Here is a 13,250-nt window from a genome sequence, read left to right on the forward strand (position 1 = left end):
TTGTTTAGTTCATCTTTACTGCTTTATTTTACCCTGATGATGTTTGTGTGGGTAGCCTACTGGGCTCTGTCTTTGTTATTATTGGCCACAGTAGAAGTCATCATGTGACCTTCCTTTGTGTTATTATCAGTAGCCTACATGTAACAGTAACAGAAAGATGGCCCGTTTGTAGCCTACATCATGTCATTTAACGACTTATAGGCTAGCTACTGATGACTGTAAGCTTAATTACAATCATCAAAATGCTATCCCGCGTAATGCATAACATCGCTACTGTACTTTTACAGGAAAGGTCTGCAACAACAATTTCCATTTTTGACCATAAATGTAACAACATTTTACAATGTACATGTAAAAACAGCATAATAAGCATTATCTATTGAATATTATTCAAACATTAAAATGCATTTAAAAAATATGTGAGTGTTCTTTGAAAATATAACAGAATAATGAAATATTCAGCAAATTTGCATCTGACAGCAGTGCACTTGACAACGTTTCAGCATAAGCACTCTGCATCTACTAACTGTCGGCGACCGAAGAGTTAAAGGGAGGAGACGAAGCGTGTCACGCCTCATTGGGCAGATTATGTGCAGCAAACAAAAAGTGTGTATGTGGGTGCCACTCAGTCAGTCTATCGGCCCCATCTGCACGCCTCTCTGCGCTCGCGAATCATAAGACGGTCGGCAGCAACACTGTCACTTTCAACCGACGGGGAAATGTACTGACTGCACGGACTTCACTGGACACGCTGAATAGCCTACTTGAAGATATATTGACGGCAATTTCAAAACCTTGTGGATTATTTTACCCTAGAACCATGGTGAGTAATGACAATTTTGCAATAAAAACAACCGGAGGCTAGTAGCCTAATACATGGGGGCTATGCAGAGCCCAAACAGCATCCTCGCAACCGAAAGCTCGCAGATGGTCATTGAATCAGGGAAACTGGTTACACATCATAAAGTCGTAAAGTTGGAATAACAACAAGACCGTAGATAAAAAGCGCAATAAATTTCAGCCTGAAACATGAGGTCAATGGGTTCCGTCTCCTCTATTTTAGAAATGCGCATATATTCGTGGGTCTATTATAGTATTTAGTTGAAATGCATATTCAGTGGATCCTTTGTGTGATTCTCAGGAGTGAGAGTGGGACCTCACAGCTACAAAAGGAGAGAATCGTGAAAGGAAGGGCAAAATTCACACTAAGGCTTTTTATGGATGAAGGGAACTTTTAGCATTTGTGTCCTGATAATAGCCTATAACCAAGAGCCGGACGTGACTGTTTGAAATAGCATCTTCATAGTAAATAAAAATGGTAATTTAAACTTTTTTCAGAAATATAGCCTATAGGCTACGACATATTTCATATAGGCTATAACGTTTTTATACTATTTTCGTATTACGCGCGCCAGTGTCGGCGCAATAGCCTAAATGTAGCCTATGTGAAATAAACAATAAAATAAAAAAAAGAAACCGGTCTTTTTTTATAACAGCACCCTGCACCTCTCATCTGAAAATCTGTAAACGAATTTGTAAATTGTGAATTGTAAAGATGTTTTTTAATAAACGTTAAAACGAAACGAAAAGAGTTGCAATATTTAACACATTTCGTGCTCACAGTAGGCTAGTTTAGTTTTACCTTCAGCTTTTCTGCAGTAGCAACATTTTCCCTCACTCTTGTCGTTATAAAGAATTTTTCATTGTATTTTAAAAATATATATTTTTAACCTCATTAAAAAGCTGATGAATCATGGAAAATCACAGAAATATGCCGTAGGCTACTGTTAAAATTATAATAAACGATTTAAAAAGACACGAACAATATGGAAATGGAATATAGACAAATAGAATATTTAGCCTACACACTTTTAAAATAAATACTACTAAAACCCCTCTTGTGTACAAGTTACAAGAGTAGCCTAAACTGCAATTCACGAGTAAAATACTGTACTACAGATTTACCTCATTTGTAAGTGCATTAAGGGTTTGGAGAAGAAAAATAATTAACTCCGCGTGCTGCCTTAATTAAAGTCTCAGAAGGAAAGTGGTGGATTATGGTAATGAGACATACGTTCATTCTTGTAAAAAAGAGCTAAAGGTTAGCTGACACGAAAACAGTGATTTTGACAGTGCTGAATCCATTCGATATGGTCACCGATTGTAAATAGACCAACCGGTCTCATAAGGCCAGATTTTCCTTGTTAAAGCCATGTAAAATATTTTAGAATACGCATTGAGAGTTATTAATGTAGGCTAATACGGTCACAGTCATGCGTTTGAATCGAATTAATGCATTGTAAGAAATATACATCCTCCCCCTTTTCTTGGATTAGCTACTTTTATTTTCTGTCTTCTTTTACAGAATTAGTTAAAAACTCCTTTAATTCTACATGCTTACATTTTATTAAATGCATTAGGCTAAATAACATACAATGTATTAGGCTACATCATATCAACAAAATATAGGCCTACTTTAAGCTTCTTCTTTTTTTCAGACACATAGGTCCATATCAGTACATTTATATTTATTTATAAATCGAATAGAATTAACTTTAAAAAAGAAAGAAAGAAAAAAGACACTGGCCTAAATGTAAAGTAAAGCCAACTGCGTGTTGAAAGGTTTTGTTATTCACTTTCTGTTTGGATTCACTTGGGACTCCAAATCAGAAATGGAAAATAAAATATTTAAAACAATTCACAAACCTTATATAATACAAATATAATATCTGTTGTATTTGTTCCCATTTAATTCACTGACATTTTGTCTTACAGCAAATGATGGAGGAATCCAGTTCGCACAGACTGGCCTGGGATGGAGACGCGAAAGCGATGCAGCAGTGTTTAACGGATATATTTACCAGCGTCTACACAACCTGTGACATTCCGGAAAATGCCATTTTTGGCCCATGTGTTCTGAGTCACACTTCACTGTATGACAGCATCGCCTTTATCGCTCTGAAGTCCACAGACAAACGAACGGCGCCTTACATCTTCAGGGTATAGTCACTGTTTATTTCAATTCCAACAAGTCGAGTGTTTGAAATGTACATTTATTTAAGCCATATAGGCTTAATAGTTTGCTAACTTTCGCTACACCAATTACTACTACAATATTTATTTCGCCTTTACTAAATTGGGTTAGAGGAATTGTATTCTTTGCAATTAATTACTGATTGGCTATATTTGAACGATTGGTCCGATGTTCTAAGCGCTTTACTGGTACCGGACACAGGTGGACACGTCAGCTGCCAACAGCTCCTCAGAAGGCCTGATGTGGCTGAGGCTGGTCCAGTCGGCGAGAGACAGAGATGAACAGAACCTAGAGGCCTATGTGAAGAACGGCCAACTATTCTACAGGTCACTGAGGAGAATAGAGAAAGACGAAGAGCTGCTGGTGTGGTATGGCAAGGATCTCATTGAGCTGCTGCTCCTGAGCTCAGGCAGAAATCAAGTGAAAAATAAAGGTACATTTTGAAGATTAATTGTGCTATATTTTGGTCAAAAATAGAAGTTGGTTGTGTTTGGATAATTAATATAGAGTTATGAAAGGTTTTTAAAAATGTATAGCCTACTTGTCAATCATTTATAAATATATATATTTTTTTTTTCTAAATTATGTCTTAATAAAATTATGCATTACAAAATTCATATCACCATTATGTACCTGTTTAAGGACACTTTTTCTAAAAAATGTCTCTTTTCTTTTTCTCTTCTCCTCCCACCAATTATGTGTTTCAGGAACGTCACCTTTTTTGTGCCCAGACTGTAGCCAGCGTTTCCAGTTCGAATTTCCCTTTTTGGCTCATCTGAGATTCCGCTGCACTAAGAGACTACAAGGAATGGCCAGCCCAGAAGAGGAGGCCAAGGATGCCAGTGACCAGGCTAGTCTACCCCCTGCCAGATCCAGTCCCAAACTAGGCCGATCTGATGGCTTCTCAAATCCACAGGACGGAAAGCCATCCACAGACTTCCATAATCTGGCCAGGGATATGGAGAAAAACAGAACCAGTCCGCCGAGCGACAAAGAGGCCGAGATCCTGAGTGAGAACTCTGGAAAGCGCAAGTTCTCTGACATGGAGGACAGCAGGAAAAGTGGATTATCTCAGCCTCTCAAATCCAAAGAGGAGTTGGCCAACTCGGCTCAGCAGTACCGTGGAGCGTACGGTCTGGACGAGAGCAGGCGGGCTTTTTCTCCCTCTGTTTCAGAGTCGACGGAAACCAAGAGGAGCGCCTTTACAGAGGTCAAGAAGTCACCTCAGGGCTTGAAGCACAACGGCAAAAACTCCAGCTCCAACTCAGAGAACAAGGAGGTTGGCCGGCCCAGCAGCAACCCGGCTGAAAAGCACCTGAACATCAGACAGGTTCTCAGCGAGACTCAGCCCCCGCAGTCCCGAATGGAGACCTCGTCAATTGGCAGTGCTTTCACTTCGGTGCCCCAGCAGGGTGGTGGAGGCTCGGAGAGAAAGAGTGCCTTTAGCCAGCCGTCTCGCACCTTCTCGCAGATATCACCCCTTGTCATGGCACCCAAGCTTCTGCCGGCGGTGGACTGCCATCCTGTAGTGGGCGACACCGTCTCCTCCAGTAGACTCTACCAGGCGGACCACCTTGCCGCGAAGCTCCATGGCTCAGAACTAGGCAGCAACTGCCCCGTGCCGGGTGGCATTGCAAAACAGAACCCTTTCCTGTACACCACAGCTTTCTGGCCCAAGACCTCAGGCCCCATCCAGCTGCAAATGCCCTCTGCTCTCACACTCCTGCCCCCTTCATTCACTTCCCTTTGTCTGCCTGCCCAGAACTGGTGTGCCAAATGCAATGCCTCCTTCCGCATGACCTCTGACCTGGTCTACCACATGCGCTCGCACCACAAAAAGGAGTTTGCCATGGAACCTCTTATTAAAAGAAGGAGAGAAGAAAAGTTAAAGTGTCCAATCTGTAATGAGTCTTTCAGGGAGCGGCACCACCTTTCCCGGCACATGACCTCTCACAACTGAATTTTTGAGGATTTATTTTTTTCTTTCTTATACTTTCCTCCTTTATTTATTTTTTCCTTGCAACTTTTAAATCAAAATGGAATATGGTTAATCTGGAGGAGTAATGCCAACACGTTTGCTCTCATTTTAAAAAAGACATTACTGTTTTGATTTCTCCAAATGTCATGTTTTTGTGTATGACGATGCATTTTCACTTAAAAACCTAAAATCTATTTATTATATGAAGCACTTATTATTTGAAAAAAAGGGACAGTAATAATGTAAGTGTACTTTGAATTTTGTATATATTTAATGTATAATGTATATAAATTAATTAAGATGCAGATCATTTCATTGAGAGTTATTCAATGACATGTTATGTCTATATGCATAAGGATATTGAACATTGGGAACATGATGTTGAAGTGTATTTAAGAGTGCATGTAAATTATAGTTATTGGTATAAGATGCAGTCTATTCGAAACAATGTAAATACTTGTTTTGTTTGAATACAAAGTGTAATATTTTGTGTCTGTGAGGAATAGATTCAGTGTTTCTTCCTTTTGCTGAAATTTACTATTTGATAGTTTATCTAATCATGTTGAATGCTTTGACAATAAAATAGCTTTATTTTCACCTGACTATGTGATCAATTCTGCCTGTCTGTAAAATGACAGAAAAATCATACGTTAAACATTGCAAATACATAAAAGAGTAGGCTGACCCTCTAAAAAAGAGGAGTGCAGAGGGATGCTGTTTACAGTTCTGGGTAGTTTCCTTTCAAACGAGCCATAATTCACACACACTAGCCTATACTATCGCGCATACGCACATGTCCTGGTTAGGCTTCTACTGTTTCGACACTCATCCTGAAAGTAAGTTTGTTTGTTTGTTTTTCACAAAGAACTGGTCTTGGATAAATTAGCAACTTTGTAGAATAAGCGGCATTCTAACGCGTAGGCTATATCGTGGGCCTATAATCACCTGTAATAGCCAACGTAGCCTACTCTAAAGGAATTAGTGTAGCCTAGTCTGATTCGACACTCAAAATATTTGTGGGGAAATCCACAAAAAAAGAACAAAATACAAATAAAAAAAAGCTAAATAAAAACATAAAATACATTAAAAAAAAAAATACATTTGTCTAAAAAATTTCTAAGAAATATAAAGTGACACTGCGAGTAGCCTATATAAGGTAAACCAAACTTTGATATAGTTTATTATAATAACAATACCAGCAACAATAGTGATGATGATGATAATGATGATGATAATGATGATAATAATAATAACAATAATGTGCATAATAATAATAATAATAATAATAATTTAAATCAAGTAATATTTTTACTAAAACTATGCATTGAATTCAAATCTAAAATAGCGTGACACCTCCGAGAAACCCGATCTTCATGGTATTTTAATTCTTATACAATAGGCTACATAGCAAACTAAATAAATAAATAAACAAACGAAAAACGGCTGCTATGTTAAACAAGCGCGCTGTTTGTTTTCAAACGACTTGCGGTTTGTGACCACGACAATAGCATAAATTAAAAGTGTTAATTGTTTCGCTTAATTCACTGTTTGTGCTCATCATTCTGTAAAGTGTGCGCTTCAGAAAATTAAGATAAGAGTATAGGCTAAACAGTATAGCCTACTAATTCCATTAGCTCATATTAAAAGGACTATAATCTTAAGAAACTACAGAAATGGACTCAGTTCAACAAATAGCCTACAATGAAACAAGAGCCTCGAATGTAATTTTACATAGGCCTAATGTATAAAAGAAAAAATACAAACGCGCTCTAATGAAACCATATAATCTCGATTTAGAAATGTATTACATATCTATCAAATGGGCAACAAGTATGACAATATAAAACATAAGGATTACAAAGCAATGGCAATTTATAGTCTACCTGTTACAATCAACTTGATTTGCAAATATTATTTTTCCTTAATAGACAATAAAACACCATATGATTGTTTCTTAGATTTATATGTATATTTATATGTCTTTGTCAAATATATATTAATATTAGAACTTGTATTGTGGGGCTTGAAACCAAGGAGCTAATAGGGAGATACAAGCTGTTAAAATAGCTCAACAGTGACACCAAGCTCTTATAATGAACATTTCAACCAAATCAGGATTTTTTTACAAATGAATTGTGCATTGCAGAGTCTTAGTCTGCCACCTAATGGTCGACAGAGTTCAATCATGTCCAAATCAATGTTATTTTAAAATAACTATAATATAATTAGAATAAAATAATAAAATAAAATAATGTATATAAAGTGGCCTTCAGATAAAAAAATAAAACACACACACACACACACACACACACACAAAATAAACAACTATTAGCAGGCGCTGAACTTTGATTCAGTGTGATTGCAATTTAATAGTTGGACCTAAAAAAAAAAAACCTTTCCCAATCATAAAACATCAAAGAATAAAGTCCAGAAAATTAGGGAATGGCCTGGGAGATGATGATAGTCACTTAGCCTATATTTGGTGAAGATATTTATTGCCTGACCCATGTTTTGTGACTGGAGTCATCCGTTACGTCATAATCTCCAGTTACATTTGTCATGGTATCACTCAGCACCTCTCGGTCAGGCTCAGTTTATACCCCTCTCACATGTGGCCAATGTGGTCACCCTTGGCTAACCTAGCTTCTCATACTTGACATGTGATTGTGTCCTATGCTGAATTGCTCTTCTCTGCATCTGTCCCTTCCCTTCATCTTCCTGTTGTTCTGTAATATCTTAGCAAAGGGGCCCTTGCATCAAAATAGATATGTGTGAAACACACCAATCTCAAACAGTATGCGAGTGATGTTTTTATAGATTATTCACACTAACGATGCAGTGATATCCGAGATCATGACGAGAAAGCAAAATGCATGATTTATAACTGCTGATTTCCTGTTTGCATTCCTCCAAAGAATAACCGATAGGCCACCCTGTGTAATTTTGCAAATCTTACCAAATAAATATCTTTTTATATAAAATTATCTTGCTGCAAAAAATATTAGTGTACAAAATAATCGGCCTAACAACAAGAACACTGCAACAATATTAAAGTCACCATGAAATATTTTTTTTTATGGAATATTACAGCGTTGAAAAATGGTGTAGAAACAATTGCTAGTAAATTTCACAAATAATTACAGAGAAATACCAAATAACTCATTAAATTAACCTTGAAAAGTAGAAAGACTGAAACACTATTTTACAATCCAATTATCTTTATTTTATTTACAATTTTTTTTTTTTTTTTTTTTACAATGAAAGTTTATTAGAAGTTCCCAATCTCGTCCTATATTTTTTTCTTGTCCGAGAAGCTGTTTTACTCGAATATATAGGCCACAATAGGGAAGAAAAGTTGATTGCATTATTTGTTTCATGCAGACTTTAATACTTTCATAAATGAGTCAGTGGTTTGACACGAGAAGTGTGAAAGTTCACGAGTGATCTGATACTCAATGTTGCCATAGAAGACGGCGAATATTGGGAAATATTAGACCGCTGAATGCTACGATCGAGTAAGAGTCAAATATTCCATAATGTGGTGCAATATATATATATATATATATTTGTTTGTTTGAACATCTAATTTGTCTTTAACTGTTTATTCTATTTTAAAAAGCCTGTTTAGTCCATGGATTGTGTCATAGGCCTATACCATTGGTTGAATCTATCTAAATGAACAAGCACTACACAACAGCCTGCTTAAGTTATTTTGAAGCAGCACACATTCAATCTTCCTCCGCGCTGACATGGACAAATTTACACTTAGCGTTCACTTCAAAGATGAACAGATTCACTTTATAGACATGCTTTTGCACTTAGCATGATCTCTGTCCTCCTCAACTGTTTGTACCTGTCTTCTGTGTGTCTGCCTTACAAATTCTAAGCATTGCTGAGAGTAATAGAAAATCTGAGAGCAGGCGAGTATTTAAACTGCACCTGTCTCTCCTCTTCAATCTTCTGTCCTTCATGGGTCATACACTAAATTTACTAGTAAAGAGAAATAGATTATCAATTGATTTAAGGCATCTCGAGATCTTCTGCGGATTCTTTTTTCTTGCTTATATAGCTACCTTAAATATTTAGTTTTAGGGTATTTTAACCAACAATCGTATAATATCAAACACAGTTTTTGATATTAATGGATGATTCACTCACAAATATATTTCATGAAAAAATCATTGTAATACTTTTCAATAAAGCTCCCTTAGTTAACGTTAGTTCATGCATTAACTAGGATTAGGACAAGTTAATTTAATTTGTCACACTTTAGATTAGTGTCCGATTCTCACTATTAACTATGACTTTTGCCTCAAACTCCTAATTACTGCTTATTAATAGTTAGTAAGGTAGTTGTTAAGTTTAGGTAATGGGTAGGATTAAGGGATGTAGATATGGTCATGCAGAAAAAGGCATTATTATGCGTTTTATAAGTACTAATAAACAGCCAATATCCTAGTAATATACATGCTAATAAGCAACTTTATTAGTGAGAATTGGACCCTAATCTAAAGTGTTACCCATTTTTTGTCTTACACAGAGAAAGAAAGTCAGGTCAACAACATGACTAAACAATGATAGAATTTTCATTTTGGGGCAAACTATTTCTTTAAGTGCATTGCTTATGTCTTTGACGCTTATGGGCCAAAAAACTTTTTTTAGAAGTAGATTTTGCATGCATGAAATCAAAGCAAACCACTCTTGTTCACATTCCATAGTTACAGTTATACTGAGCACACAGGTGTCAGTAGCTCAGTCGCTAACAATGTCAGACACAGCTGTTGTTCACTCTGCTAAGGCTACGGGGTGAACCGCAATCAAACATAAATTATGCAACTGGTCAAAAGATGTACCAGTCATTCATGCACTGTTAATGCAGCACCAGCATCACGTTGTCGTTGTTGGGTCATGCCAGGTCATTAACTGGAACAAGCTGTATGCTTTACTAAAGCAGTGTACAGGTCACACATTTTATCTTGACTACCACCAGGTTTGTTGTTGTTTCTTGCTCTGGACCATTTGTCACAGTGAGTGCACATGGGTGCTGTTCTCAGAGAGAGGCCGCTTTAAGCACGGAGGTAAAATATAGGCCTTCGGAAAGCCACTGTAAACCTATACGGAACTAATCTTTCAATGCTGTGCAGACATTTTGAGTGTCCAGCTCTGATTACTGTGCCTTGAGCCAGAGCAGTCAGGTAGGCCCGAAGGTGGATTGATGCCACGGGAAGTGCACAGGAAACTCCATGTTGATTGGTGAGAGGGAGAAAATGGTAACTGTTTGTTGGTTTTAAGAACGAGAGAGGGAAAAGAAGGGGGAGTATGCATGGGAAGACTTCAAAAGATGCATTTCTCTAGTCCACAAGAGGGATATGAGACTACATCAGAGAGTCCAGCAATTTCCGTAGCCCCAACTATGACCTGGAGGAATGGAGGCTGGAGCAAAAGCCTGGCACTCAAAGGAAGACGCAGAGTCCAGAGAGAGAAGCAGATTGTTTGTATAATAGTTGTAATAATGTGTTGTAAAAGGGCTGTTGTTGAACATTTTAGGTTTTTCAGAGACTACACAGTTGGTGGTAAATAAGAGACAAGCTCAAAGATGAGGTGAAGTATGTATTAGCTCACATCAGTGCATACGTGTTGCTAAAAACTAAATTGGTATTTTTGTTAAAAAAGACAAATAGAATGTGATCCATTCATGTTATACTGTTAACATTTTCTGACCTCCAGATAAAAAGGATAAATTATGTTTTTGTTTTTTTTTCTTGTGCGAAAAAGTTATACACTCACCGGTAACTTTATTAGGTACTAGTACCAGGTTGGACCTCCTTTGCCTTCAGAACTGCCTTAATTCTCTGAGGCATAGATTCAACAAGGTGCTGGAAACATTCCACAGAGATTTGATCCATTTTGACATGCATCAAGCAGTCGCTGTAGGTTTGTCAGCTGCACATCCATAATGTGAATCTACCGTTTTTTTTTTTTTTTTAGATCTGGTGACTGTGGAGGACATTTGAGTATAGTGAACTCATTGTCATGTTCAAACAATTAGTTTGATGATGATTGAGCCTTGTGACATGGCGCATTATCCTGCTGGAAGTAGCCATCAGAAGATGGACATGGTCAGCAACAATACTCAGTTAGGCTGTGGAGTTTAAACAATGCTCAGTTGGTACTAAGAGACCAAAGAAAATATCCCCCACACCATTACACCAACACCAGCCTGAACCGTTGATACAGGGCAGGATGGATTCATGTTTTCATGTTGTTTACGGCAAATTCTGACCCTGCCATCTGAATGTTGCAGCAGAAATCGAGACACATCATACCAGGCAGCGTTTTTCCAATCTTCTAAAAAAACCGGAGAAATTGTTCAAAATATCTTCTTTTGTGATTCATAGGACAATAGAAGATTGGAAAAACTAACAATATTTTGGTGAGCCTGCGCCTCATTTCCCCGTTCATAGCTAACAGGAGTTGCACCTGGTGTGGTCTTCTGCTGCTGTAGCCCATGTGTGCGTTCAGAGATGCTCTTCTGCATACCTCTGTTGTAACACATGGTTATTTGAGCTACTGTTGCTTTTCTATCAGCTCGAACCAGTCTGGACATTCTCCAGATACATTTTTTAAGGACAAAATTTATTGTGTGTAAGTAAAGTATATAAATAATGTATATAAAATGTCTAAGCACTTGAATTATTTTATATATTTTATATATATATATATATATAAATGCAAATCCATTTCCAGAAAAGTTGGGACATTTTGTAAAATGCAATAAAATCCATAATCTGTGATTTGTTAATTCTCTTGAACCTTTGTTTAACTGACAAAAGAACAAAGAAAAGTTTTCTAATGTTTTCACTGACCAACATAATTGTAGTTTTTAAATATAAACAAATTTTGAATTTGATGGCTGCAACACATCAAAAAAGTTGGGACAGAGGCAAAGTAAAAGTTAAAAGATTATATAATAACCAAGTTAAACTGTTTTTTAAACAGTCCACAATTTGCAGGTGAATTGGTAATAGGTGAGGGTATTGTGCTTGGTGTAAAAGGAGCTTCTCTGTCTTTCAAATTTCTCAATGCAAGATTGCAAAGAATGTATGTCTTTCACAATCTACCATACATAATATTGTGAAAAGATGAATGGAATGGCAAGTTCAGGAGTATGGCAAGGCAGGAGACCTCCATTGAATGCGTGTCACCTTTGAGCCCTCAGATGGCACTGCATGAGAAACCAACATGCTACTTTGTGAAATATAGCCACATGTGCTCAGGAGTATACTGTGGAAAACTGTTTTCACTTAACACAGTCTGATGCTGCATCAAGAAATGCAACTTGAATCTGTTACTCAAGGAGAAAGCTATAATTCAGTTCTATGCAGAGATGCTGCCGAGTTCTCTGTGCCCGAGATCATCTCAGATGGTCTAAAAGACAGTGGAAATGTCTGCTGTGGTCAGATGAGTCCATGGTTCAGCTTGTTTTTGGGAAAAACAGACATTGGAGTTCTCAGTCCCAAAGACGAAAGGGACCATCCTGACTTTTATCTGCGACAGGTGCAAAAGCAAACATCTGTCCTGGTATTGCAGTGCATCAGAGCAAACGGCATGGGTGACTTGCATATTTGTAAAGGTGCCATCGATGTGGAGGCATATATTGGGATTCTACAGAGAGAGACATATACTGACATCAAGATGATCTTTTCTGGGAAGCAAGACAATGCCAGGCTTCATTCTGCACATGCTACAAGGTTTCTCTACACCAGAGTGGTAAACATGCCTCTGTCCTAACTTTTTTGCAGTGTGTTACATTAAATAAAGGTTCAAGAGAATTAACAAATCACATCATATTTATATATATTTATATATTTTAATATTAATGATCCATAATCAGATGCTGCAGTAACAGATCAAACATAAAGGTAAACTTCACTGATGATACTCACTGACACTTTTTAAACGTATATTGGTTTAATTTACCTCTGACTGGTGTTTCTAGATGGGGCTTACCCTGCTCGCTTTTATCTTGCCAAATCTGTCAGTAGGTACTGATCGCTCTCCACTGACAGCGTCACGTCAGCGATTTCAGTGCACTGACAGGCAGCTCTGTCTGTAACAAGTGAACAGGTGCTTCTTTGTTCCACACCAAATGCCCTCGGACACTTTGCAAAAACACAGCGCTGGCTTTATCATAAATGGATGAGGGCCTACTTTGTCCAAAGCAAATGTTTAGATCTA

At 37.4% G+C, this 13,250-nt stretch overlaps 1 protein-coding gene across 1 annotated transcript; it reads left to right on the plus strand.

Moving 5' to 3' along the window:
• The first annotated feature begins 637 nt into the window (after positions 1-637).
• Positions 638-5,614, plus strand: prdm8b (PR domain containing 8b). Its single transcript, XM_084114267.1, has 4 exons — positions 638-823; positions 2,776-3,000; positions 3,236-3,467; positions 3,742-5,614. The coding sequence occupies exons 1-4, from the start codon at positions 821-823 to the stop codon at positions 4,992-4,994; spliced, it is 1,713 nt and encodes a 570-aa protein (XP_083970393.1). The 5' UTR covers positions 638-820; the 3' UTR covers positions 4,995-5,614.
• The last annotated feature ends 7,636 nt before the right edge of the window (positions 5,615-13,250 follow it).

This window comes from Abramis brama (assembly GCF_963993115.1).
Source record: "Abramis brama genome assembly, chromosome: 5".
In the NCBI taxonomy this organism is placed as follows: Eukaryota; Metazoa; Chordata; class Actinopteri; order Cypriniformes; family Leuciscidae; genus Abramis; species Abramis brama.

Excerpts from the sequence above, each read along its gene's own strand:
- prdm8b (XM_084114267.1), top strand. Across the intron at positions 3,001-3,235 it reads CGGCGCCTTACATCTTCAGG|GTGGACACGTCAGCTGCCAA; the intron begins GTATAGTCACTG and ends TACCGGACACAG. Across the intron at positions 3,468-3,741 it reads AAATCAAGTGAAAAATAAAG|GAACGTCACCTTTTTTGTGC; the intron begins GTACATTTTGAA and ends TATGTGTTTCAG.